General features: G+C 46.7%; 1 protein-coding gene across 4 annotated transcripts; it reads left to right on the top strand.

The window, feature by feature from the left end:
* Positions 1–24,853, top strand: HIPK1 (homeodomain interacting protein kinase 1). Of its 4 annotated transcripts, none has more exons than XM_066565067.1 (16): positions 1–80; positions 1,023–2,100; positions 7,212–7,335; positions 9,321–9,440; positions 10,184–10,270; positions 11,104–11,288; positions 11,576–11,738; positions 12,088–12,310; positions 13,141–13,262; positions 14,789–14,923; positions 17,402–17,541; positions 17,695–17,877; positions 18,379–18,594; positions 18,855–19,093; positions 19,355–19,506; positions 20,350–24,853. In XM_066565067.1, exons 2-16 carry the CDS (start codon positions 1,025–1,027, stop codon positions 20,833–20,835), a joined length of 3,651 nt encoding a protein of 1,216 aa, XP_066421164.1. In that variant the 5' UTR covers positions 1–80; positions 1,023–1,024; the 3' UTR covers positions 20,836–24,853. The 4 variants fall into 4 exon arrangements, with proteins under 4 accessions (XP_066421164.1, XP_066421166.1, XP_066421163.1 ...); XM_066565069.1 differs by having other exon boundaries at positions 17,399–17,541; positions 20,614–24,853; XM_066565066.1 differs by having other exon boundaries at positions 17,399–17,541.
* Positions 24,854–25,726: the final 873 nt, after the last annotated feature.

Raw genomic sequence — 25,726 nt, 5'->3', positions numbered from 1 at the left:
GATGAGCCCGCTGCGGGGCTCCGCACCCCCGCGTGTCCCCCAGGCAGGTCCGGCCCGCGGCTGAGAACCCCCCACCGGCGGTGAGTGCGGGCGGCGTGGCTCGGCGGGGCGGGCAGGCCCGGGCCCGCCCCTTCCCCCGCGCTGGGGCCGGGGAGGGCCGGGGCGGCGACGGCGGGGCCGGGCCCGAGCCCCGGTAACGGCCCGGCCCGGCGGGCTCCGCTCCCGGCGGGCTCCGCTCCGGCCTTCCGGGCGCTGCCCCGGGGGGAGGCTGGGCCTGCCGCGGTTGGGTTTCCCACCGAGTCTGTTTTTACAGCGCCTAGGAAACAGGCCTGGGCACGGGATCGGAATTCTCGCAGGGTCTTCCCACTTCCTGCGCTCCCCCCATCCTCTGTATTGTTTTCTCCAGTGCTGGGGTTTTTTAGCCTGGAGAAAACGCGGCTCGGGAGTGACCTTATCGCTCTCTGCAACTCCCTGAAAGGAGGGTGTAGCCAGGTGGGGGTCGGGCTCCTCTCCCGGGTAACGAACGGCAGGACAAGAGCGCAGAGTGTTGAGCTGCGCCAGGGGAGGTTTAGGTTGGACAATAGGAGGAATTTCTTCACTCGTTAGACACTGGAACGGGCTGCCCAGGGAGCTGGTGGAGTCACCGTCCCTGTAGGTGTTTGAGCAACTGGACGTGGCACTGAGCGCTCTGGTCTGGGTGACAGGGTGGTATTTTGTCACCAGGTTGGACTCGATGATCTCAGAGGTCTTTCCAACCGAATTGACTCTGTGATTCCTCTCGTGTGCTGGGACTCCTTTAGCGAGCTGGATAAAGAGCCGTGTGCTTCTCAGATGCAGTAATCTGCACAGCCTGGCTCGGTGATGCCCTTAGGGCAGCACTTACAGAGGTTCCCTTCCTCAGTGGTGGGCACCACATGGTGCTCAGAAAAACACCGGATTTTTGTCATTCTGGGTTTTGTGAGATGGAGGATCTTGTCCATCCCAACCTGCTGCCCCTTACGAGTTCTCCTCTTCCTTTCCAGGTATGGCCTCACAGCTGCAGGTGTTCTCCCCTCCGTCAGTATCCTCGAGTGCCTTCTGCAGTGCCAAGAAACTGAAAGTGGAGCCGTCTGTCTGGGATGTTTCAGGACAGAGCAGTAGTGACAAGTATTATACCCACAGCAAAAACCTCCCAGCAGCTCAAGGGCAAGCCAGCTCCTCTCATCAGGTAGCCAATTTCAGCATCCCTGCCTACGACCAGAACCTCCTTCTCCCCGCTCCCTCCGTCGAGCACATCGTGGTCACCGCGGCCGACAGCACCGGCAGCAGCGCCACAGCATCCTTCCAGAGCAGCCAGACCATCACCCACAGGAGCAACGTTTCTTTGCTGGAACCATACCAAAAATGTGGATTAAAAAGGAAAAGTGAAGAGGTTGACAGCAACGGTAGTGTGCAGATCATTGAGGAACATCCACCTCTCATGCTGCAAAACAGACCTGCGGTGGGAGCTGCGGCCACGACCACCACGGTCACCACGAAAAGCAGCAGCTCCAGTGGGGAGGGAGATTATCAGCTGGTCCAGCATGAGATCCTGTGCTCTATGACCAACAGCTATGAGGTCTTGGAATTCCTGGGACGAGGGACGTTCGGGCAGGTGGCGAAATGTTGGAAACGTAGCACGAAGGAGATTGTAGCCATCAAAATCCTGAAGAACCACCCTTCGTACGCCCGGCAGGGCCAGATCGAGGTGAGCATCCTGTCTCGCCTGAGCAGTGAGAATGCTGATGAGTACAACTTCGTCCGCTCCTACGAGTGCTTTCAACACAAGAATCATACATGCCTTGTCTTTGAGATGCTGGAACAGAACTTATATGATTTCTTAAAGCAAAACAAGTTCAGTCCGTTGCCCTTGAAGTACATCCGGCCCATCCTGCAGCAAGTGGCAACTGCCTTGATGAAGCTGAAGAGCTTGGGTCTGATCCACGCTGATTTGAAGCCAGAGAACATCATGTTGGTGGATCCTGCACGCCAGCCCTACAGAGTGAAGGTGATAGACTTTGGGTCAGCCAGCCACGTGTCCAAGGCCGTGTGCTCCACGTACCTGCAGTCACGCTATTACAGGTAAGCACTGCCCTTGCTCCCTGAGCCAGGTCAGGCTGATCCTGCTGGGGGCTCCTTCTGCAGACACTGAGCTTCCCTGTCTAACCCCAGCTGAGGGGCAGCAGGAAATCATCAGCTCTGCATGTTTCCTGGAGATTTCTTCTGAAAGTTGGATGTAAATAAATAGAATGTCTGCCTTAGGGTCGCCTAATCTGCAGCCCAGCACCTTCCTTTCCCCCCCAGATCAGTGCACTGAGTGATTTTATCCTGTCCACTGGCTTGTGACACTGTGAAGTGGCAAACTGGAGAAGTGCATTTGAGGTTGTCTGCTATGATCTGAAACTAGTCCATTAACCTTGGACATTTAGAAGGGAGAGAAGTCAAAGGGATGCCAATTTCTATTCGCTTTTGTTTCTTCTGATTCTTCATCTTTGTCTGAGCCCCCTTCAGGAGCACATGACTTCCTGTGTCAACCCTGGCTAAGTCATGCTTTCATGAGACCTGCAGCTCCCTTACAGCAGTGATGAGAAAGATCTCAGCTTCCCTTAGCAATGTGTGGAGATGTCTTCTGCCCTACTCCTGCCCAAGAAGTAAAAATATGGCCAGAAACGTTAAAACTCAAGAGACTGTGCGTAAAGCAAGCTGTGCTGTTTCTTTCAATTATTCCTCCAGCTTGGCTCTGTTAAGTCTGTATTTGAATTTAAGTAGCAGCAGACTTCAATAAATGGATGCAGAAAGAACTTCTGGCTTCAAAGGGCCGTGCAGAGTCTGCTGTGTTGTCAGGGTTGCTTTGGGTGGAATGTGAGCTCACTTGACGCAAAACTCTGAACTAGTATCTAGTCCTTCCAGCTGGGACCAGACAGGACTGAGACACTGCGCCCCACCCTGTGTCTCTGCCCTGTTTGATGTCTTCCCTGGCTGCTCACTTCAGTTTTAAAGCCTGGCTTATTGTAGGTTTGCTCTGTTCATCCCTCACGCTCCCTGTGTGCTTGCTCCCTTTGTTTTTGTGTTGTTTTTCTTTTTAACTCCAACACCCAGTACCAGCTTTCCATGACATTCCTTTCATGTGATACAGACTTAATCCATTGCTCATGATCTTTGCTCAGCTTGTTGGCACCAATCTTTCCAATTCCAAACTATTGATTGGTATGGTTTTATTTTGTAGTCCAGTTGTCCCCTGTGCCCCCAACTCTGTAAAAACACCCACTCTCTAAAGTACATCATCAGTTTTGTTGTTATTGCATGGAAAGAGGTGACCAGTGGTCAAGAATCTGCTCTATCTGACTTGCCACATGTCTCAGCAAAGCAGTTTGGGGAGGCCCATGGTGCTCTCCATTTTCTGGTATCTCAGAAAACAGATTTAGCTGAGGAAAAGCAGTGAGGGGTGATAAGAATCTTCCAGGGGCTGCAGGGAGGGAAATTCCTGCTCCATCTGTGTGTGGGGCACTGGACTCCAGCCCCTTCCAGCTCCCTGGGGTGACTGACTCTGCCAGAAAGGCAAATAACCTGGGATTAGGTGGCGTTGGACTGTCTGCTTGGCTGGAGTGAAGAATGCTGTGATGTGGAAATCTAGTATTTAGTGATGTGTAATTAGTCAAATGGTGATGATTACTAAAATCCATAATCTAGGAATTTACAGAGATGGTGCAGAAACCAGCTTGTTGTGGGAGAACTGGATTGCTTTACCCATATTCACATTAAATTAGTGTTCAGATGAGTTCCTAGTTGGAATTTTTTTCAATGCTGTGTTTAATGAAAGAGCACAGACCAATTCTTCCTATGGTTCTCTGTCAGCTGTTAAAAATAAACTTCTCTGTGCTCACCTTTTAGCTTTCAATCCCTGTCACTTGGGTAACCTCTGCTGTGGAAAGATCCCTTTTCCACAGAAACTGCTGCTGCCTCTGCTGCCTGACCCCACTCAGGAGGGGCAGTTCTACTGCTCACACTTCAAAGACTCAGTAGAAGTGCCCATGAAGAATTCTTTGGCTCTGAAGCCCATCATGGAGTAGGAGTAGATCAGCTCTCTGCAGTGAACAATTCCTGGGGCAGTTCTAGGATGTTTTTGCAGTAATTCCTCACCTGAAAATGAGAGTACCACCCTCAGGTTGCTTTTGTTCTTGTGGAGGACGAACAATGGAAGGAAACAGCATGCAGAAATAAAAAATCCCTGCAGTACTGATCTCCCTGCTGCACAGAGTGAGGTTTACTCATGTCCTGTGTTAAATGTGAGTGCAGCCATCCTGGCAGTTTTACTCAGCTCCCTGCCTCCTGGTGCTGCCTGCGGGCCAGTGTGGAGCACAGACTGTGGGACTGGACAATTTGGGCCATGAGAAGGTGGCCCTGAGCACTGGGGGAGCTGCAGGGTGCAGGAGTATCCATTTCTCACCTCTGCTTTGGGCTCCATGACCTACTTCTGTCCCAGCCATGCTGGCCTGGGGAGCAGCAGTGCCTCTGCCAAGTCTAACTCTGCTAATCCAGCTCTGAGCTGGCCCTGCTGCTCCCTGCATTGCTGCACTTGCAAGGCTCCGTGTTCCCACCATCCCTAAGCACAGGTGTAAACGTGGAGTGTTTGGAAATGCTGGGAGGGAGTCAGGCTTGCAGTTTTCTGGGGCTGCTGTGTGTCCTTTCTCTTCTGAGAGTGCCTGAGTGTCAGCTTTGGGAGGCAGTGCTTAGCAAGCATCTGTGCAAAGAGTGTTGTTGGTTTTATTTCTAAGAGCTTAAGATGGTAAAATCACTTTAATCTCTGGCAGAGCAGCTATGGAAGTGACCTCTGCCTGCTGTCCTGGTTCAGCTCACATCTCATAAGGCTGCTAATTGTAGTGATGTAAAAGGAGATGAGAGAAATTCTGATTTCCCAGCCCTGTCCTGCAATCAGAGTGAAATCAGGTGGCTCGTGAGAAGTTCATTTATTTAGTTGCAGGGAATAAAATACAAGACTTGCTATCATCATGGTATTGAGATTTAGGAATATGTGAGTCTGTTCCATCCTGGAGTGAAAGACCAACAAACTGCCACCAGTCTCTATTTCCTTTGGAACTGGTGGGGAGTTTTTAGCACACTAGAGAAGGATTAGCATGCTCTGTATATTCCACAAGCCATCTGCAGTTTAGTTTGTTTGCCAGTCCAAGTGCAGCATGCCTTATATGACAGGTCTGGGTCCTTTCTGAGTTGGATATTCCTACATCAGGATAATCAAGAGGGGCAGTACAGTTTGCTGATGGTGTCTCATAAAGTAATGGCAAGGGGGGCTCCTGTGTAAATGTATGAATTGTACTTTTCCTACTTGTGAAGAAAGAGAATCCTCTGCTTTGCACCTCTTACTTAGCCTGTAGAAAGCTGTATCCATTCTAGCATATTTCCTTAAAATGTAAATGTTGGCAGGAGAGTCAGCATTCAAATATCAGCTACTGCTCATACTTGCACAATCATTTATATTTTCACATGTGAGAAACCTTTCCAAAGTCAACAACTGCCAGGAGCAGCCAAACAAAAAGGTAGAAACAGATCAGTGTTGAGTGGAGAGTGTCATTATGCCTTAGCTTGAACAATCTATTATTCTGATTACTGAAGGTGTATCATGGCTCTGGTTTTGGGGGCTCAGACATAATAAAATCTGGGTAATAAAGAATAAATGTGACCTCACTGCAACAGTGAGGTTATCTTTTTTAGAGAATCCCAGACTGGTTTGAGTTGGAAGGGAGCTTAAATCTCATCTCATCCCACCCCTGCCATGGGCAGGGACACCTTCCACTATCCCAGGTTGCTCCAAGCTCCATCCAGCCTGGCCTTTTCTGATCCTGTGCTTTCTCAGGTGCCCTGAGCAGCTGGGCTGAGTGCCTCTGTTGTGTAGACACCTGAAACAGAAGGTGTCTCTGTGTCACCACTGCACAAAGGGTGATTAACTGGGGAGTCACTCTTGCCATGGATGAGCAGCTGGGAGGCTCAGGAGTCGAGGAGGGTGAGTGTCAATTTTACTGACACCTGTACATTATGCAAGCCCTGGTTTTTAGAATTCTGTAGAGGGATCAGAGCTGGTTTCAGAGCCTTTTTTAACAACTGAAGCATCCATAGTGAAACACCAGGAATGCCACACAAGCCCTGGGGCATGACCAGGAAATGGATAGCCTGGAGTTTAGGGCTTTTCTGTCTTCCTTTGCTCTTGTGTTAGTTATTCACGATGAAGGTCAAGGCTTTTGTATTTCCTGTACTTTCCAGGGTAAATTCCCACAGCAGCTCACCTGGGGTTTGCAGCACCTGGGGTTTTGTGCTCTATGCAAATGTGGGACCAGAATTTCTCCTGCCGGAACAGCCTCCGTTTGTTTCAGAACTCTGTGTAGGTGAAGAGCTACACTAAAACATCCTTCTGTGTTATGAGTCAGCTCCAGACAGAAATCTCCCTGAAATTCCAACCTGTTAGAGAAGCAAACCCTGCTTGGAGTGTGAGGTTTTTTTATCACCTCCCCGTAAAGGCTGGGCCAGACAGGTACATTTTGCATTAGGTGTGGTTGAGTGCACAGAAACCTGAAACACAACCTCCAGCTGGGCTCTCTGCATCCATTTTAGACTCGAAACTCTCTGAGCAAACCCTGCATGAAAACCTGCTGATGGAAACCCAGCTGCTCTCTGAGGAGCTCCTTTTCCTGGCTCTGCAGGTGCTCTTCTTCCCCACACGAATCAGGCAGCCCCCTGCAGCTGCTTACCCGGGGTCTCAGGACCTTCTCCTAGAAAAGTCTCTGTTTGCCCAGAGCTTTTCTTCCCAATTCTGGTAGGATAGGCTGGGCTAGATGATCCTGAAGGTCTCTCCATAATTCTGTGATGCTGTGTGCTGTCTCAGGGACACCTCACACGCTGTCAGGTGTAATTAAACTGATTACTCAAGGAGTAACTTTATGCAACTGTGATATAAAGGCCTCCTAGGATTTGGGGGGCCACTGTGGCAATAAAAGAATCCACCTAAGTGAAAAAAAGGTTGGGATCCATCAGGCCACCCAAGGAAACAACTTCTGCTTTAAAGTGAATAATTTATATTCACACAGATTTTCTTGTGCATGGAGGGGCTTTACTCAGAGTGGTTTACAGGGGAGAAATGCAGCTTTCAGTAAAAGATTTTTTCTTTCCTTTTCCCTTCCCAGAGCTCCCGAGATCATCCTGGGTTTGCCGTTCTGTGAAGCCATTGACATGTGGTCACTGGGCTGTGTCATAGCTGAGCTCTTTCTGGGCTGGCCTCTGTATCCAGGAGCATCTGAGTACGACCAGGTGAGAGCACTGGGGGATGTGGGATCTTCACCTTAAACCTTGATTTTTCTGTGTTCAGACTCTCCTGAAACCCCCATGTCCCCCATCAGCTTTCATCAGTGCACATTGCTGCTGTCTGAGCTCATTTTCTCTCTGTGATATTCCCATTGTCTCTGGGCAGGGAGCACAGAGTTCTGTGTGTTTTCACTTGAGCTGAGTGTATCCTGTCCAGAAAAAGGGGCCAATTTGCAGTTAACCCCTGGTTTCCAAACCCAGGAGCTGTTGAACCCCTTCCTGCCAAAGCAGAGCGAGGTGTGTGTGTCCTGGTGTGAAACACTCTCTGTAATTGCACCATGAGGGCAGTTTTTCCATGTGGGGACAGAGCAAGCCTATCATTCCTGCCCTCTTAATACCTACAGCAACCCTCAGTTTTTATGCAAAGTGTGAGCCTCAAGCTGTCTTTGGAATCCAAGGGCAAGACTCTGAGAGGCATCTTGAACTAATTAGTCCTTTCTGTGGATACTTGGCATTATTACCTGGCCTAGTCAGTGCCTATAAAAGGACAAAAAGTCTGTGAGAGGGGTTTTTTTCAGAGTAGCTTTTCCACTGGGGTTTTTACGGTGGGATCTTGTTGCAGTGCTGGGTATGGTTTTCCTTATGTGATAAAATACATGAAAACTTACTAAGTGTCTCACATGTGTCTTCCCAGCACTGTAAATTTCCAAAGGAAACACAGTGGTACCTTAATGAGCACAATGAGCTAGAAAGTAGCTGGGGTAGGGCCTGGTGGTTTCCTTGTGCACTGAGTTTTGTGTAATTTCTGAGAACCTTATCTGCTGGTGTAGGTGGCTGGGGAGGAGCTGCTTTTTCCATTGCTTAATGACAGGATTTTGCAGCCCTCTGTGAGGTGTGACTTCATGGGGTTCATTTTGATGTCTGAATTTCCCTTGAGGACTGAAGATGACTTGGCTTTCTTTTTTTTTTTTTTTTTTTTGAGATTCTGCAGCAGCAAGTGAAAGTTGAGGTGGAACTTGTGAGAGGACCTCTCCAGGAATGAGTTCATGGGCTGGGCTGGGATTTACAGCTTTTTTTTTTTAAACACCCTTTGGCTCTGAAGCAAAAGTTTGTCCTGTAAAAATAGAACTGCTACCTGAACTATCACATAGATAAAAGAAATATTCACATGCAGACACTTGGATCCACCTTGGCTTAATTGAAAAGTGAGCCCATAAATTCTTGTGGTCGCAAGCTGTGACAGTGCCCTGCTTTGGCACAGTGCAGTAGCAGGAGTTTGGCAAATAAGAAATGCTAAAGAGCTGTAAATGCTCTGTAATTGATGGTTTGATCAAGGCATAGTTACCTTAACACTGTGGAGTTTTTGATACATTTGCTATTTTCTTTCCTTTTGAGCATAGCTTTTTAATCGTTATCCCTTTACCATCTGTCTTATCAATACCACCACAAGGATTCAGGTGCGTCTTTCAAAATTCTGAGCCATTTTTTTTAACATGTAAAAATAAGTATAGTAAATGTGTTTGAGGATATTTGGTCCTGGTTTCTTGGTCACTGAGAGCTTTGCCATGATGTTATTCTGAAATTGTGTGCCTAGCATATTGCGTAGGCAGGCACAGCAATGTTGCTTGGATAATCATGCCTTTAATTATTTATACATACATGATAAATTCTGTGGTATTTTTTCCTCAAAATGTCTATTTCTTACACTCTTTAATGTCTTAAAAGCCTACAGTCTGCTTGCATATACATTAGCAAAAATATTTCCGTAAAATAAGAAAGATGCATTTAAAACCTGAAATTTTTGCGTGGTTGCAAAAGTGGCTTTATAAATACTTGAGTTGGTCCCTTTAATTTTGCAGTTTTGCATATCTGGGCAGTCTTTCTTTACAGGTAGTTTCCTATTAGCTGTGAACAAACCTGGCTGTTAATTACCCCATTAGCTGTGAATTCTATAGGGTGGGAGTCCTCACTTTTGTGATTTTCTTTCCCAGATTCGTTACATTTCACAAACTCAAGGCCTTCCAGCGGAGTATCTTCTCAGTGCAGGAACGAAAACAAGCAGGTTTTTTAACAGAGATCCAAATTTGGGATACCCACTGTGGAGGCTCAAGGTTTGTCTGTCTCTCCCATCCCCAATTCTCTCTTGTTCACTGAGGATTTGATAGGAATTCCCACCCAGTTTTGTGTGCTGTGCAAACGCTGTGAGTGAGGATTGGCTTTGGAGCGTGGCTGGCTGGGGGTCTGAGGTTGCAGGAGCTGTGCAGAGCTCCTGGTGCTGCTCTGACAAAAGCAGCAGTGGTGATAGCACCAGCAAAGGGTGGGTGTTCCTCACTGAGATAATGGCTGCTTATTATGGGCTGCTCATTCCCAGGGAAGTGTGTCATCTTGTTGTCATCTCCTGACAATCCAACCAGTAAAATATGGAGTATTTTGTGGTGGGTTTGTTAGTTTATCAGGAATCTGGTTTTGGGTTGGCAGAGGACAGGAAAGAATGGGATTTAGGCCTGATTTGGATTTGCCTCTGAGCAGCAAAAAGAAGGGAAATTTGCCTTTCTTCTTTGTAGAAGAGGGATTTAAAATATTTATAGCCTCTTTCTAAATCAGAAACCTTCAGTTCTTCTGGCTAATGCACTACCCAAGGCAGCCTTGAAATGAAGTCATGCTGTTGTTAATTCAGCTTTGCAGTGAATGATCTTTCCAGCTGAGGGAATGGGATCCCAGGGCTCTTTGGTTTGACCTGCTGGTGTGTGGTGTGTCTGAAAGCAGCAATTGATCATCTGCCTCAGCAATTTCTTGCTGCTTTTTCCTTATCAACACACAGTGTCTCAGTTTATACTACTGTTTTCTTTTATAGACCCCAGAAGAACATGAGTTGGAAACAGGAATAAAATCAAAAGAAGCTCGGAAATATATATTCAACTGTTTGGATGATATGGCGCAGGTGTGTGGGGATCTTGGGACACAGATAACTCATTAATTTTCCACATATAATTAAGTAACTTTCATTTTTTGGGGGATCTCTAAAATTGAGGCTCCTGTGCTGGAGCACCTCTTCCACTGCCAGTTCAGAGCACTGATGGAAGTTTACAGTGGTGCCAATTTGCATCAGAAATCAGTGGATTAAAACCGGTCAAAATGTTAATTATAACCCTGTTTGAAATGTTTTGTGTTTTCTTATGCCTCAGTGTGTTAGCAGGAGTGTGCCCAGCCTGTTCCCAGTATAGTAGAGCAGTAGGAGAGTGAGCCCCTTCAAATGTGTTTGTAGGATTAAACCTCTTATGAAACTTTGGAAATAGCGACAAGAACTACAGATCATTCTTATTTTCATTCTCTTTTTAGAGGTAAAATGAAGGAATATATGAGTGGTTTAAATATCATGAGGTCTTAAATCTTAAATATCAATTTTCTGTTGCTTTTGTAGCTGTTACCATCAGGTTACATCTGTGCAGAGAAGGTGGAATCATTCTGTCTTGCCAGCCCCTTATAGATTCCCCCAAAACATGAGGGCATTTTGGCAGTGAGTGGAGAATGAAGCCTGCTTGGTCCCTTTGAATAGACCCAACTCCCTGTTGAGAAGAGAATTCCATGTGCAAGTTTGACTTTCTGTCCTAGAACGAGCAAGGGAAAGGCAGTGTTAGCACTGTAATGCCTGAAATTGGTCTGGCTAAGAGACAGAAATGCCTGATAACTATTTCTGTGTGATGTGACATTATTGAACTGTTAGGCAGCAGTTAATGTGATGCTTGTGTGAACTGCTCCCATGTGATTTTCCAGGTGAATATGTCTACAGACTTAGAAGGGACCGACATGTTGGCAGAGAAGGCTGACCGAAGGGAATACATTGATTTGTTGAAGAAAATGTTGACAATTGATGCAGATAAGAGAATTACTCCACTGAAGACTTTGAACCATTCGTTTGTTACAATGGCACATCTGCTGGACTTCCCCCACAGTAACCAGTAAGCTCCCTTGGATGGGCTGTTTTGTTCCAGGATTTGCTGGAATCACAGAGCAGCACTTCCCAGCTCTCTGTCAGGGCTATTTTCTGCAGTTCCTGGCTGATCTGAAAATAGCCATGGCATGTGTAAGGAATGGAATGTTCATAAGCTTCCTTTTCATGTTTTAGGACATTCTTTGTTGGTTTAAAAGAACCTAAACGTAAAGCACGTGCATAAAGTTGGGAATCTGTCACATCTGTGTCCTGTTTTTACAAATCTAATGTTTTCCTTCTGTCATTCTGTTCCAGTGTGAAATCTTGCTTTCAGAACATGGAGATCTGCAAGAGAAGAGTGAACATGTATGATACAGTGAATCAGATCAAGAGCCCTTTCACCACTCACATTGCTCCTAACACAAGCACAAACCTGACAATGAGCTTTAACAACCAGCTCAACACAGTACACAACCAGGTATGGCATCTTTCACCTGTTTTATCCTAATCAAAGACAAGGAGTAGGGTGATTTGGTGCCTTCAGGCCAAAATTTAAACCACTCTCCAAAATTCATAGTCTTGTCTCAATGTCTTAATTTCCAAAACTCAGACCAAGGAGCCTCTTTACTTCATGTGTTGAAAATTTCTCACTTCAGCAACATAAGTTAATTGGGTGCAATTAATGTTTTTTGTTCTGTGTTGTCTTAAGCCTTTTACCTCAAACATTTTCCAGGTGCTTTCCTCCTAGTTTTATATTGATGGTTCCTGTTGTTTTATAACAGAGATAAAATTACAGGAGATAAGTGATTTTTTGTTTGTTTTTCTAGGCCAGTGTGTTGGCTTCCAATTCCACTGCTGCTGCTACTCTTTCCCTGGCCAACTCAGACGTCTCCCTGCTCAACTACCAGTCCGCCCTGTACCCCTCCTCTGCAGCCCCAGTGGCAGGAGTGGCTCAGCAGAGTGTTTCCCTGCAGCCTGGAACCACCCAGATCTGCACACAGACAGACCCCTTCCAGCAGACCTTCATTGTTTGTCCCCCTGCTTTTCAAAGTAAGCCAAGAACCCTTGGTGTGATGCTGTTAGGGCAGGAAAAGTTGTGATTTGCACTAAACTGAGAAAAGCCTGACTAGAGCAGAGCTCTCTGTGGGTGTCACACGGGGCTCTTGCATCAGATGGAGGTGCAGAACCAGGTCAGACGTGTGCAGGCAGCTTGATTCCCTTCCAGGTCGTGCTGGAACAGGTGACAGGACCTTGCCTGCCTGGCTTGCAGGCTCCATCTGGTTGCTCAACCAGTTTTTCCCCCCAAACTGAACACAGCAGCATTCCACAGAAAGCAGGGAACAGAGGAGCCAGACCTGCCTGAAAATCAGTGTGTCTTGCTTGTTTGTTATCTCAACAGTAAACATCTGGTGTTTGGGCCTCAGTTCACAGCCCTGATGCAGGTTTTTTGCCACCAGCAGATTGTCACAGGTTGTGGGTCAGTGAGCTCAGCACAGGCAGCTCTGTTCATGCCTCTGTTCATCCTCAGGGTTCTGTAGTTATGCTGACTCCTGGGTTGTCTTAATCTGGAAGGTTATTTGTGACATGGGAGCTGATGGTGAAGGCTTGAACTTCAAACTTGTCTGAAGCAGGTTGGAATTGGGAGTCTGTGTCACTGTTTCTGCAAACCAGACTCCACAGAGCTGAGCTGTTCATCATGGCCCTGTGAAATCCCAAGGTGCAGAAGTTGATGTTCAGCTGGTGTTTTACTGGGATTTTGTCAAAGCTTTTCTATCCCTTAATCCCACCCTATCCTCTGCCCTTATCTAGTAAGCATTTGATTTTTGGAAACAAATGAAAGAATAGTGCAACAGCTTAGTGATGTGTCTTGTCCTCCACAGCTGGACTTCAGGCAACTACAAAGCATTCTGGGTTCCCAGTCAGGATGGAAAATGCTGTCCCAATTGTGCCACAAGCACCTGCAGCACAGCCACTGCAGATCCAGTCTGGAGTTCTCACACAGGTAAAAAAACCACCCCAAACCCCTCATAGGCTCAGCTGCAATTCCACCATCCAGGAGAACCTGCCTGAGTGCAGGGGGTTCTCAGGACACACTGAAATGTTAAATGCAGGTCACTTCTAAGACAGTATTTTCTTGTTTTGTTTTTCTGGAATATTTAAAGTCTGAACTATTTTATGTCATGTGCCTCCCTGGTTTTAGGAGTTTGATTTAATAATGGGAATCAGTATGTGGTTTTCAGCTGCTAAAAACAGGCTGTGTTTTTCAGGCATGGACACTGCCTGTAAGGCAGTGCTGGTCATTTTTGCCTACACTTTAAAAACGTGGCAGGAGAAATCATTGCTGTGAGAAGTGAGATCCCGGTAAACAGAGGTGACAACACAGATTACTCATGCTAAATTTTCATCTTTAAATCAACAAAATTATTTCTGAATCCTTCTCAGCCAGTTACATTCTTAGTGTGAATTAATGTGTAGCAATGACATACCTATTTCTGCAGTTTGCAGCTTAAGCAACATACAATACCAAAATTCACAAATCATTCTAAAAATGCTGTTTTAAATATTAGTAATGTGTCATAAATTAAACCCATTTTAATTTCCAAAAAGTAATCCTTTATTGTACAATAAGTGCCTGATGATTCACAAGTTTTATTCGCTGAAAATTTGTAGTTGCCTTTATAGTTAAGTGCATTTTTATTTATTTGCATAGTTTTAGTTTCTGCTGGCATTAACAAGTACTCTGTTAGTTTTACTCTTCAGGCAGCATATTGCACTTGCAGACCTTGTAGAGGAGTAATTTTTAGTTTGTTCAGTCCAAATGTTTAGGTGGCATTCTGTGATTGCTGGTTTCTGTAGCATTAATGATACAGGTCACAGTATCCAAAAAGCAGAACCCACTTGAAGGCCCACCTGAATCCAAGAGTGCAAATTGTACACCAAGAATCTAATTTAAATTAGACATTTGATGGACTAATACATGTCTGGGTGGTTTCATCATGGATAACTTTGCTCTTTCATGACACCAAAGACCTGCTGTGCCTTCCATGAAATCCCATAGTTTACCTTTTCTCAAGAGTTCTGTGTGTGGATTTGAAGGTCTGACAGCAAGTGCAGGGAGCTGCCCAGGGTGCACTGTGCCATGGCTAGTGCAGCATGGCTGTCAGTAAAGTGCCAGTAGCTGAGCTCACTTTGACTTTTGAAATGTGTCATCAGAGAGACATCCCCTCCCCAAATTTTTCCCCAGCTCATTTGGACTTTTGAACTGTGTCATCGGAGAGGTCCTGTCCCCAAACTTTTCCCCAACCTGTTTTGCCTTTTGAACTGTGTCACTGGACTGGAGATTCCCAGTTCCTCGTGCTCTCCTGGGGGCCCTGCAGGTGCCTGTGGAGCAGTGCAGGCTCTGGGTGTTGGCGCTGGTGTCGGTGTCGGTGCGTCCCTTCCCTCCGCGCCCGGCCCTGCCCAGCGCACTGACCTGCACTGACCTGCCTCAGCTCATGTGTTTCACTCACTGCCTGATCTACATTTCAGGGAAGCTGTACACCACTAATGGTAGCAACTCTTCATCCTCAAGTAGCCACCATCACGCCGCAGTATGCGGTGCCCTTTACCCTGAACTGCGCAGCCGGCCGGCCGGCGCTGGTCGAACAGACGGCTGCAGTACTGGTAATTGCCTCCCTTGATTGTGTTCACTAACTGAGTTTTTGTTTTAACTTAGACTTGCAGAGGGCATGGAAGCATGTGCCATCTTGTGGCTGTGTTCTTGCTACATCTTAATGTCTTGTTGTTTTCCTCCCCAACATTGCTGAAGCACTGTCTGACTCTGACGTTTAGTGTGGCTCTGTAAAGAATCCAGATCCATTGACTATTACCTTTGCTAGCCTAGTATTGAAAGCTCTTCTAAACTAGACCCTAGAAGAGTTGTAATCATTCTTGTTCTTCACTTACTCTCCTATCTTTGCCTTTTGATTGTGGAATACAAAGGAATCAGTCTTTAGCTTGACTCTGCTACAGGTACCTGGATGGCCAGAATTTGACCTACTTGGCAAGTTAGCTCCATATATTGTTTGCAACACGTGTAAAGCTGCTTTGTATGGAGAAATGTTTCAGATCATTAAGCACAGGCTAAAATCCCTAATGACAGCAAATCCTTTAATGTATTGCTCTAGCAGTTGATTTCTCTTAACCTCTGTTGAACACTGACAATAATTTTCTGGCCTTTTGTTATTTATAGCCAATCGCACGTAGCTTGTTTCATCCAGATAAAGATTCTGTTCCTCACAGATACTTTCAGTTGATATGTATTTCTTGGTTGAAATTAAAGGTGAGCTCTAGTATCCAAAATGGCAATAGCTAGCTTTTAGGTCATTTGGAACAATTTTTAAAAAAAGGATGGGGGAAAGGAATGAACACACCTTTAAGAAATGTACGTTTGCAAAATTCTCCTCTTCTGTATTCTGGCACCTGCATCAGAACAACTTTGCAAGTGCCACAAAGAAGTCATTGTAAAACTCCAGAATCAGATCAGTGAAGCTTATGAAAACATTGCAGTGCACTGAAGTGCTGGTATCCTCACATGTCTTTCAAAGCACATTCCATTGTGTGAACCATGTTGTTTCTTGTGGCTTTAAAGTGGTAGTTTGAATGTCATTTTCTTCCGAGAGGGAGACCTCTGCTGAAGTGGAATTTGCTCGAGTCATACCTGTCCTGAAATTTAAACCCACTCATTTGAGTTCTTGTGAACCAAGTGAGCTGCTCCCTGGTTCTGGGGATGGGAAGGCAGGAGAGTGGGGTTCTCCTGGTCACAGCTCTGAGCTAAACAGACCCAGGGGTGCTTCTTCTTTCCTCCTGTTGAATTTTGATTGCTGAAAGGCTGCAATCTGGGCTCCAAAAACAGCAAGGGGTGACTATAGCAGAGCTTGGGACACAAGTGAGTTGTTAGTGATGTTTTCCAAAGTGTATTTGGGCTTTGATTCAACAGGCAAATTCTGTTCTGCTGTGTGTGTGCAGTGGACTTGAGGTTCAGCTCCCCTGTACAGCAGTGGAGATCAGAGCCGGCTGTCTCCAGACTCCGAGCCTGCATTCTGAGTTTCTCTGGAGGACTTGACTAGTTCTGTTTGGATTCTGGGAGCCTTTGGCGTGAATTTGCTCACCTTTAGTGCTTCCAACACTTCTCCCTTGCTGCTTCCCCTGAGTTTGCATTAGCCATTTGCTAAGCTTTGCATATTTTTGTCCTTCCTCTGTCAAAACAGTTCGTCGCTTGGAAGGCCCGATTTCTGCCTCTCATTGGGAATTTATATCTTGCTGTATTAAACTCTCTGCTTTGTCTTGTGCAGGTGTTGGCTTTTGGAAAGACGCATGGTGTGACTTTTAACATATTTCTCTTTTTATTTTTTATTTTTTCAATGTTATTGTTATTATTATTATTCTGCTTATGTTGGCAGAGGTTTTAGCAGCTCTCTGCTTTGAAGGCTTCTTGTTCGGAACTGGTATTTATTTGTACTAAGTGGATCTGTTACTTGCAGAAATACTGAATTTGAAACAACAGATTTTGCAGTTTAAGCTGCAGGAGAGAAAGCCATATATTATCAAAATCATGGAAATATTATGCTGTCAAATTTATTTGGAACAGCGATAATATTAATGAATTGAACCTGCCTTCATGGAACCAAATTATCTCTCAATGTGGCTTTTCTTAAATGCTTCAGCTGAGGTGGGTGAATTTCCACAATAATGACACCATCTCAGCTCTCTCAGTGTGAGCCCTGCAAGGCAGAAAAGCAGAAAGGACCAAATTGGTTTCATATTTTGGGACCTTTCAGCAGAACAGTGGTGTGAGTTTACATTCACCCAGAGTCCCAAGCACCGCTGCTGCACCTGGCAGTGCAATACCTGGCTGCATGTGCAGCACAATATAAACACTTTTTTCTCCAGGTGACAGCAGTGATAAAAGAGATCAGCAAAATGTTGGGGAAGCTCATTTCTCTGATTTTCTTGTCCTTGGGAAAACGTGCAAGGATGAGCTGTATCTCTGCAAGCTAACAATCCACCCTGGTGCATTGATTGCTTGGACAGATCTCTGCCTGCCCCTGCGGGAACTGAAGCCTAGTGATCCTCGTGTCTGTGTTTGTTGTTTTGCAGCAGGCCTGGCCGGGGGGAACCCAGCAGATCCTGCTCCCTTCCACCTGGCAGCAGCTCCCAGGGGTTGCTTTGCACAACTCTGTCCAGCCTGCGGCCGTGATCCCAGAGACCATCGGCAGCAGCCAGCAGCTGGCTGACTGGAGGTAGGGACTGCAGGAGCTCCAGCTCCCTGCCAAGTGGGAACACGTCCATCACAGAGCCCACAGTGTCTCCCTTCCCCTCAGGGGCTCGCTGCAGCTCGTGGTTCCTGCAGTGTAGTCATGGGATTTGCGTCTCTTGTTTCTTCTCTGCTCCAGGAATGCACATTCCCATGGAAATCAGTACAGCACTCTCATGCAACAGCCATCTCTGCTGACCAACCACGTGACATTGGCCACAGCACAGCCTCTGAACGTTGGGGTTGCACATGTTGTGAGGCAGCAGCAGAGCAGCAATGTGCCAGCAAAGAAGAACAAGCAGCCAGCACCGAGCACAGCCAAGTAAGGATTCCATTGCTTCCTTTCCCAGTCCTAGAAATGCCACGAGTTTGTTTGTGGAGGTTGCCTTTTTGGTATGAAAAAAGCATCTTCCGATCATGGAGGCATTGAGGGTGTAACTTTATTATGCTACAATTGCATTTAAAGACGTCTTGGAAAAAGCCTTTGTGCTGTCGTCGCCGATTTAAATGATACTAATTTCAGTGAGTGCAAGGACATGGTTGACCAAGTGCTTTGCTGGTTTTACAGAGGGGTTTTACACTCCTGGGGTGTTGGTGCCATAGCAGTGCAAGTGACAGAAGTGTTGGATGAGGGGTGGCAGTTTCTGGCAGTGTTGAGGTGGTTCAGTCCCATTCAGAGCATCCCTGAGTGCCTTCTCTGGCCATGTCTGTGGCACTTGGCTCTTTGAGTGTGTGCACTGAGGTTCTGTTCATGTTCACGCTTGTATGTTCCTAATGCTGTTTGTCTGAGCTGGAGCTGAACCCTGCTGTGCTTTCCCTGCAGGCCCAGCTCGTCTCTGGAGCCTGTGCCCACCCAAGTGTACTCTCTGATTGGGAGCAGCCCCCTGCGCTCCACCTCGTCCTCCTCCAACGTGCTGGTCCCCGTGCAGGAGCAGCACCAGCCCATCGTCATCCCCGACACTCCCAGCCCCCCTGTCAGTGTCATCACCATCCGCAGCGACACTGACGAGGAGGAGGACAGCAAATACAAACCTGCCAGGTGGGCTGGTCATTGGGCTCTGCTGGGCTCAGCTCATGCATCAGGGAGAGGGGGGAGCACGGTGTGTGAGCCCCGGGCAGGCTCAGAAGAGCTGCATGAGACTGAATATTCCCCATCACATCTCTGTGTTGTTGTGCCTGCAGTTAATCCGAGTTTTAATGGGCAAGCAGGGAGGGTGTGAAATCCCAGAGGGAGATCTGTAATCTGGTGGGCAAAGCTAGAACATTTCCCATTTGTATTTTGTCTTTTTCCCCCTGCAGTTTGGGTATGAAGCAGAGATCCAACGTCATCAGCTACGTCACCGTCAACGACTCCCCTGACTCAGACTCGTCCCTGAGCAGCCCCTATGCCCCAGACCCCCTGTCCTCGCTCAGGAGCACTGGGGGGGCCCTGGAGCTGCCCAGCAGAGCTGCTGCTGACAGCTCCAGCTCCCGCACCATCATCGTCCCACCCCTGAAAATGCAGCTCAATGACTGCATCGTAGCCACCCAGGCTTCAGGTGGGTATCTCGGGGTGCTCTCCTGTCCCTGTCACACATTCATCCTCACAGTTTGGACTTGCCTCGGTCTGTTTTCATAGTCATTGATAGATTTACCTTTCATTTACATTTGGCTGCGTTTAGGAAGATCTGTAACCATTCCTGGTGGTTTCTTAGTCACATTTGAAATCGTAATTAAAGCAAAGTCTCTGTGACAGAGTCAGTTTGGTGCCTAGAGCTGTGGGAAGGGGAGGAGTGGACTGAGCCTGTGGCATCTTGCAGGCATCCTGAGCAGCAGCAGCAGCAGCAGCAGCAGTAAGAGCAAGCCAGTGGCCTCAGTGAGCGGGCAGTCGTCAGGATGCTGCATCACACCCACGGGCTACCGCTCCCACCGCGTGGTCACCAACGGCGTGCAGCCCCTCAACCTCAGCCAGGTGAGCCCACCTGTCCCTGCTGCCTGGGGCTGGTTCACAGCTGCTTCAGGAACCTCTGAGGCAGGGAGGAAGGCTGGCTTGCAAGAGGATCAGTAGTTGCAAGTGCTAGTTCTTGGGAGCTGGTTCTGCCCTGGGGTGGTGCAGGGTAGGACAAGTGTGGTTGTCTCCATAGTCTCTCTTTGTGCTCCTTGTCACACCTGAGTTACAGCAGGTCCTTCTTGCCACTCAGGAGGGTGACACCAAGGTCCAGCTGTTGAATTGGAGTAACTTAGAAGGTGCAGTATGAGGAAATTCTTTAGTTCTTTACCTTTCTCTAGACCTCACAGAGTTCCAAGCAGTAGGTTAAGACTGGACTTTCTCTTTCAAACTAACAATTGACACCCGACATCTTTGAATGGTTCAATTCAAAGATTGGTTTCGCTTTTTTGTGTCAGGACTTTTGATCTCTGGGTGACACTGCAGCTCCTCTCAGAGGAGACAGAATGTTGTTACCCCTGCAGTTCACTTCTGCCATGGGCACCAGACAGGTGTTCTGGTGCTAAAACAGGGCAGCCCTGCTTCCACCCTCCCAAGGTGCAGAGGAGTAGATGTATGAGGAGTTCTGGGTCAGATCTAGGACCTCCCTCACTTATCCAGCTGTGGCAGTTTGCCCCATTGCAGAGGAAAGGTGTCACCGCTGTCCCCATGGAGTGCAGTCACCTTCTCAGATCTGCGGGAGGGCATCACGAGGAGGGAGGGTCTGCAGCTGTGTCAGGGGGGATGGAGGTGTCCATCAGGGGGCTCTGGCTGCCCCTTCCTCACCTGAGCATGACCACTAACCTCATTTACTCCCTCCCCTTGCAGAACCAGCAAACCACAGTGCTGGCCTCCCAGGAGAGAAACGGCAATGCTGTCCCACGCCGGCAGCAAGCTTACGTGGCCCCCCTCACGTCAACGATTTCTCAGGCTCCCTACACGTTCCAGCACAGCAGCCCAGTGCATCCCCACCTGGCAGCAGCCACGGCCAGTGCCCACCTGTCCAGCCAGCCCCACATGTACACTTATGCCCCCAGCACTGCTGCCACGCTGGGCTCCACCACGTCCATCGCCCACCTGTTCTCCCCGCAGGGCTCGTCGCGCCACGCCACCTACGCTGCCCACCCCAGCACCCTGGTGCACCAGGTCCCTGTCAGCGTGGGGCCCAGCCTGCTGACCTCTGCCAACGTCCCCCCCGCCCAGTACCAACACCAGTTCGCTCCCCAGTCCTATATTGGTGCTTCCAGAGGATCTGCTATTTACACTGGATACCCGCTGAGCCCCACCAAGATCAACCAGTACTCCTACTTGTAGTTGCCAGTGAAGCGCTGTCCTGCGAGGGTCCTGAGAGGCTGGAGAGGATTTCAGGTGAACCTTTGCCTGGGAGTGACTGCCTGGTTCGTGTTTCTCCCTGATCTGGTTGTATGTTGTTCCCAAATGTCTCTGGTGAGTTCAGTCACTAACTGAGCAGCATGCTTTGTTACCAGTACGAGGGTCACTAATTAAGTTTTTAAAATTTTACTTACTTTTTATAGATGCTTTTAAAAAATTCATGGTCACGTTTATTTAAAATTGTTCTGTTGTGCTAATCAAAAGGGGTGTCAAATCAGTGTCTCAGAAGACAGATCCTGATGTCTTTTTTAACTTGTGTAACTTAAACAAAAAGATTTGCAGATTCTATTTTAGCAGCTTGCACAGATCCACGTTGCCACTAAAAATGTGCATGTTTATCTCAGTATGTTGCTGGGGCAGTTTTAAAATCAGATTTAATATTTCGACATCTGTTCTGTAATTCACTTTGTCTTTAACAAATTGCTGGTTCTGAAAAGCCATTACATCTCCATATATGTTTCTGTCAAAGGTATTTTGTTTACTCCTCTGCTTTGTTTAAGGACTGGTAGAGGCAGCTGCCTTATGCCAGCAACACGATACATTCAGGAGTCCTGTAAACCCTGGAGTCTGCTTTGTTTTCTCGAAAATTCTCCATAACCCAGCTGAATTTTTGTTGTGTTCGTTGCAGAATTCTTCTAAGTGGTTCAAACTGTATTCAGGATCTCACTGTGTGACAGAGCTCAGTAGCTCTGTCAGAGTGGTTGTTGTCTCCAGTTGAGAGTGAATAATGCAGCATTGCTCTAAAATTTGGTTTCTGCAGCTTATTAGATGCTGGCCCTATAATGGAGCTGGATTCCTTCACAGAAGCACAGGGCTTTGCTTTGTTCTGTTTTTCTTAATGTTTTTGCCTCACGTGATTCATTTAGGAGGGAGATAAATTTGAAATACAATGAAACATCACTGTATTGATGTGTACAGCTTTTTATACTCCTGTGAGCGTATCCTCCTGGATATGTCAGCAGCTACTCTAAAGCGCTCTTAATAAGACTTGTAAACAGTACGTGCATGTAGGAATTGCAAGGAAAAAAAAAAAAGAAAAAAACAAGACAAAAAAAGAGAAAGAAAAAGAAAAAAGGAAAAAAAAAATCCAGATTTTAAAGTTTATTACTGAATTTAAAACTATTTTAGAAGTTTTGTATTGGTGGTGTTTTAATATTTTACAGAAAATGAAATATGTACATATTGATTAGAAAAATATAACAAGCAAAACTTCCTGCTAACCCCAAATGTTCTGTCTTTGTAATCAAAATGTGTAGTGATTATACTTGAACTCTGTACTTAGTGTTTGTCTAATTCTTAAACGTTCCTGGGGATGGAAGTGTTGTATCCTTTGTATTTAAACCAAAATGAATTGATTCATGTTGGAATGTATGTGATATAATGCAATGGTTAGAGCTCATCACTGTAGCACTGAGAGAGGAGTAGAGCTTCACGAGAGGAAAGGATACCTTGGATTTGTTTTGCACAGGTATGTGTGATGAAGAGTTGTTTGGTGTGTCCCCTTATTGTAGTGCCTTAAATGATGATGTAGTGTGACTAGAGTTTACAGTGAGCTTGCCTTACGAGGGACCAGCAAGCCCCCGTCGAATTGAAGCAATTCACCCACCCAGCTCCCCCGGCCAGAGCAGCAGGATGGTGCAGAGCCCTCTCCCTGTCACCGCTCTCATCCCAGCTCCGTTCTTGTTCCCAGTGAAGCGACGTCCCCTCGAAGCTTTCCCTTGAAATGGCACATGTACTGTTAGTGTCTGTCAGTGCATTTCGGATAAGGTAGTGCTGGGAATGCATTGGAATGTTTAGTCTAATATTGCAGAAGTGATTAAATAACGTGCAATCACTTTTATTAGGTTTTAGTGTAGCGTTACCTTCCCCCACAGGAATAGCAGATGTGTCGTGTAAAATATTGCTAGCTTGGTGATAGAATATTTATACCAAAGAGAGCCTGCTGTAAAGCACATAATACCATTAAAAAGTTTTATAGCTACTGCTAATGTGGAGTTGTTGGGAAGGTCTGTCAGCTGTAGCCCTAGTTAGTGTTCAGAGGAAATACTCACTTTGGATAATCAGTGCAGGTTTTGGACTACACTTTGTTTCCTTGGGTCCCTTGTACCAGGAATTATTTCTCATCTAACACATAAAGTATCTTGTCCAAAAGGATGATATAAACTGGTTTGAGCGGTCGCGTAACTGCAGCAATAAGAGGTTTGGTAACCTTGAACCCCAGTTTATGTTCCGTCCCAGTGGGAAGGAGGCCAGTCCTGACCTGGCTGTGGCAAGAAATGCCCAAACCATTTCTGCAAGCCCACGTTCCTGCTAGAAGGAAGCCTGGACTGGCCTGAGGTGGAGGGACCAGGGAGGGCTGGAGGCCGTGGAGCTGGGCGGTAGCGTTAGCCCCCGTTGATGTTCAGTGTGTTTGTAGAGAACCAACCTTGCTGTGCCACATCGTTGCTGCAAACGATGCTGTTTGTTGCTGTAGGCACTTTATTGCTTTTTTTGACATTGCTTGTGTTCAGTACTTGCCTTGAGATACCTCTTGGGTACAGAGTTGTGCCTTTCCACCAAAAGGCAAACCAAGCTCCAACTCCCCGTTTCACAAATAGGACTTCATGGAAAACACTTCACTAACAGGAAAAAGAAAAAAAGACCTCTAGCAAAATCTGCTAATAATTTTGAGAACTTGCCCACTTTCCTTTGAAAACAGCAGCTTGTAATGTCCATTTAGAGGACCTTGGAACAGAATTAATCCCAATCAAATGTATTCCCTAAGCACGGTGTCATCTCCTCCACTGCCTGAGTTCCCAGAAGTGTTGGAACAGGGAGGATGAGATGGAAATGATGTAGGTAAAATCAAACGTGCTCCATTTGGAACAAGCTGTCAAGTAATACCCCAAAATTCCTCTGTGATACACAGCAAACCCCATCCCAGCAGGGCCCCAGTATATGATGCCCAATTTAGGTGTATTGTGTTCTGCTCTAAGGAGATACATCCCTTCTTCCCTTGCATATCCAGCCTCAAATTGGGTTCAAGAATTGACTCTCCTCATTGTCAGAGCCTGCTACACATTTTTGGAGAGAAGTCTGCTATCTCTGGATAGGAATTGGCATCCTTTAATTTTCTTCACACCTAGTTTGGGATTCACCTTTGGAATATTTGATAGCCAGCTAGTGGTCCCAGCTAGGTTTGTCTGTGATTCTTGAGCTGTTCAATCAGTTTTCTCTTACCTGACCTGTATTTGCAGCTGTGATAGCCCCTGCAGAGGCAACTCCTGAGGCTTTCCTGCTTAGCACCTAATTGATGGGATGCAGTAATTTACCTCTGACTCAGCAATTTCTTTTAGTACATGAAACTAAATTGCTTCTAAATGACAGGATTGGCACAGCCCTGCTTTCTTTTTTTTAAATTTTATTTAAACTTCTGAATGGTGCCGCATGTCCACATGGTTGTTTGTTGCTAAACTTTATATAATGTGTGATTTCAGATTCAGCTTGAACTATATCTATCTCACTACATGTAGCAGTACATTATATGTAATGTTAGTATTTCTGCTTGAATCCTTGATATTGCAATGGAATTCCTACTTTATTAAATGTATTTGATATGCTAGTTACTGTGTAAAATTTAACTTTCTTTTATGGTTGTGCTCTTCCTTTTTACAAGCCGCTAGATACAGGTAGTTTCTGACAATTACTGATCTATGTTTGTATTGCTGATGTACTTAGGGGGTATGTAAAAATCATTTTAACAAAAGAAATAGATATTTAAAAATTTAATACTAACTATATGGGAGAAGGGTCCATTGTGAAAACATAGTTTATCTTTGGATTCAATGTTTGTCTTTGGTTTTACAAAGTAGCTTGTATTTTAAGTATTTTCTACATAATATGGTAAAAATGTAGAACAATTGCAATGCATCAATAAAAAGGGTTAATTTTCTGTACTCTATTCATCTGGTCACTTGGTCTGTTAAGGGGGGGTGGGAGAGGGGTTGGGGGTATCCAGAATGAGGTGTCGATGGTGTGGGATGCAGATTTAGGGTATGGGTGGGGGATGCAGATCCAGGGTATGGGTGTGGGATGCGGATCTGGGATGTGGATGCGGATCTGGGATGTGGATCTGGGATGCAGATTTGGGATGCAGTGGCACTAGGTGGCACACTTGCTCTGCTGCAGTTCTGTGGCCCCAGTCAGACCCTGCTCAGATCATCCCTGCCCATGGCCCTGGAGCCCACAGCCAGTGCCCACAGAACTGCCCAGCTCAGCTGCATCCAGGGCATGGAGCTGCAGTGTCCATCCATCCATCCATCCATCCATCCGTCCGTCCGTCCATCTATCCATCATCCATCCACCCGTCCATCCATCCATCATCCATCCATCCACCCATCCATCCACCCATCCATCCATCCATCCATCCATCCATCCATCCATCCATCCATCCATCCATCCATCCATCCATCCATCCATCCATCCATCCATCCATCATCTGTCCGTCCGTCCATCCGTCCGTCGTGGCCGGGCAGCCCTGGCTGCAGCCCTCCTGCAGTGCCGGGTGTGGCTCTGTTGGATCAGGGATGCTGTAGAAGGGTGGATCTTCCTCTGAAGATCCAGTGGAAGAGGCAGCTGTTTCCTCTGGGAATCCAGTGGGGAAAATAAAGCCTGTCTTGCTGTGCCCAGAACCTCAGATTATATTCTAGTAGGAATGCTTGGCTCCTCCCAATGCGATGCTGTAGCTCTTATCAGCCATGCAGTGACATTCAATAGCTGTTATCAGCAGATGTCTCCCAGAAGGGAGGACTGGGTGTGGAAGAGATAAGGAAAA

Source organism: Molothrus aeneus, chromosome 24, assembly GCF_037042795.1.
Source record: "Molothrus aeneus isolate 106 chromosome 24, BPBGC_Maene_1.0, whole genome shotgun sequence".
Taxonomy (NCBI): Eukaryota; Metazoa; Chordata; class Aves; order Passeriformes; family Icteridae; genus Molothrus; species Molothrus aeneus.
Note: the sequence above shows the minus strand (reverse complement) of the source record. Positions and strands in the feature narration are given on the sequence as shown.

What these genes read in the sequence shown, in the direction of transcription:
- HIPK1 (XM_066565066.1), top strand. Translation starts at nt 1,025, where the DNA reads ATGGCCTCACAGCTGCAGGTGTTCTCCCCTCCGTCAGTATCCTCGAGT. An exon ending in CTGCAGTCACGCTATTACAG is followed by an intron (nt 2,101 to 7,211) that starts GTAAGCACTGCC and finishes TTCCCTTCCCAG; the next exon opens with AGCTCCCGAGATCATCCTGG. An exon ending in TCAACACAGTACACAACCAG is followed by an intron (nt 11,739 to 12,087) that starts GTATGGCATCTT and finishes TTGTTTTTCTAG; the next exon opens with GCCAGTGTGTTGGCTTCCAA.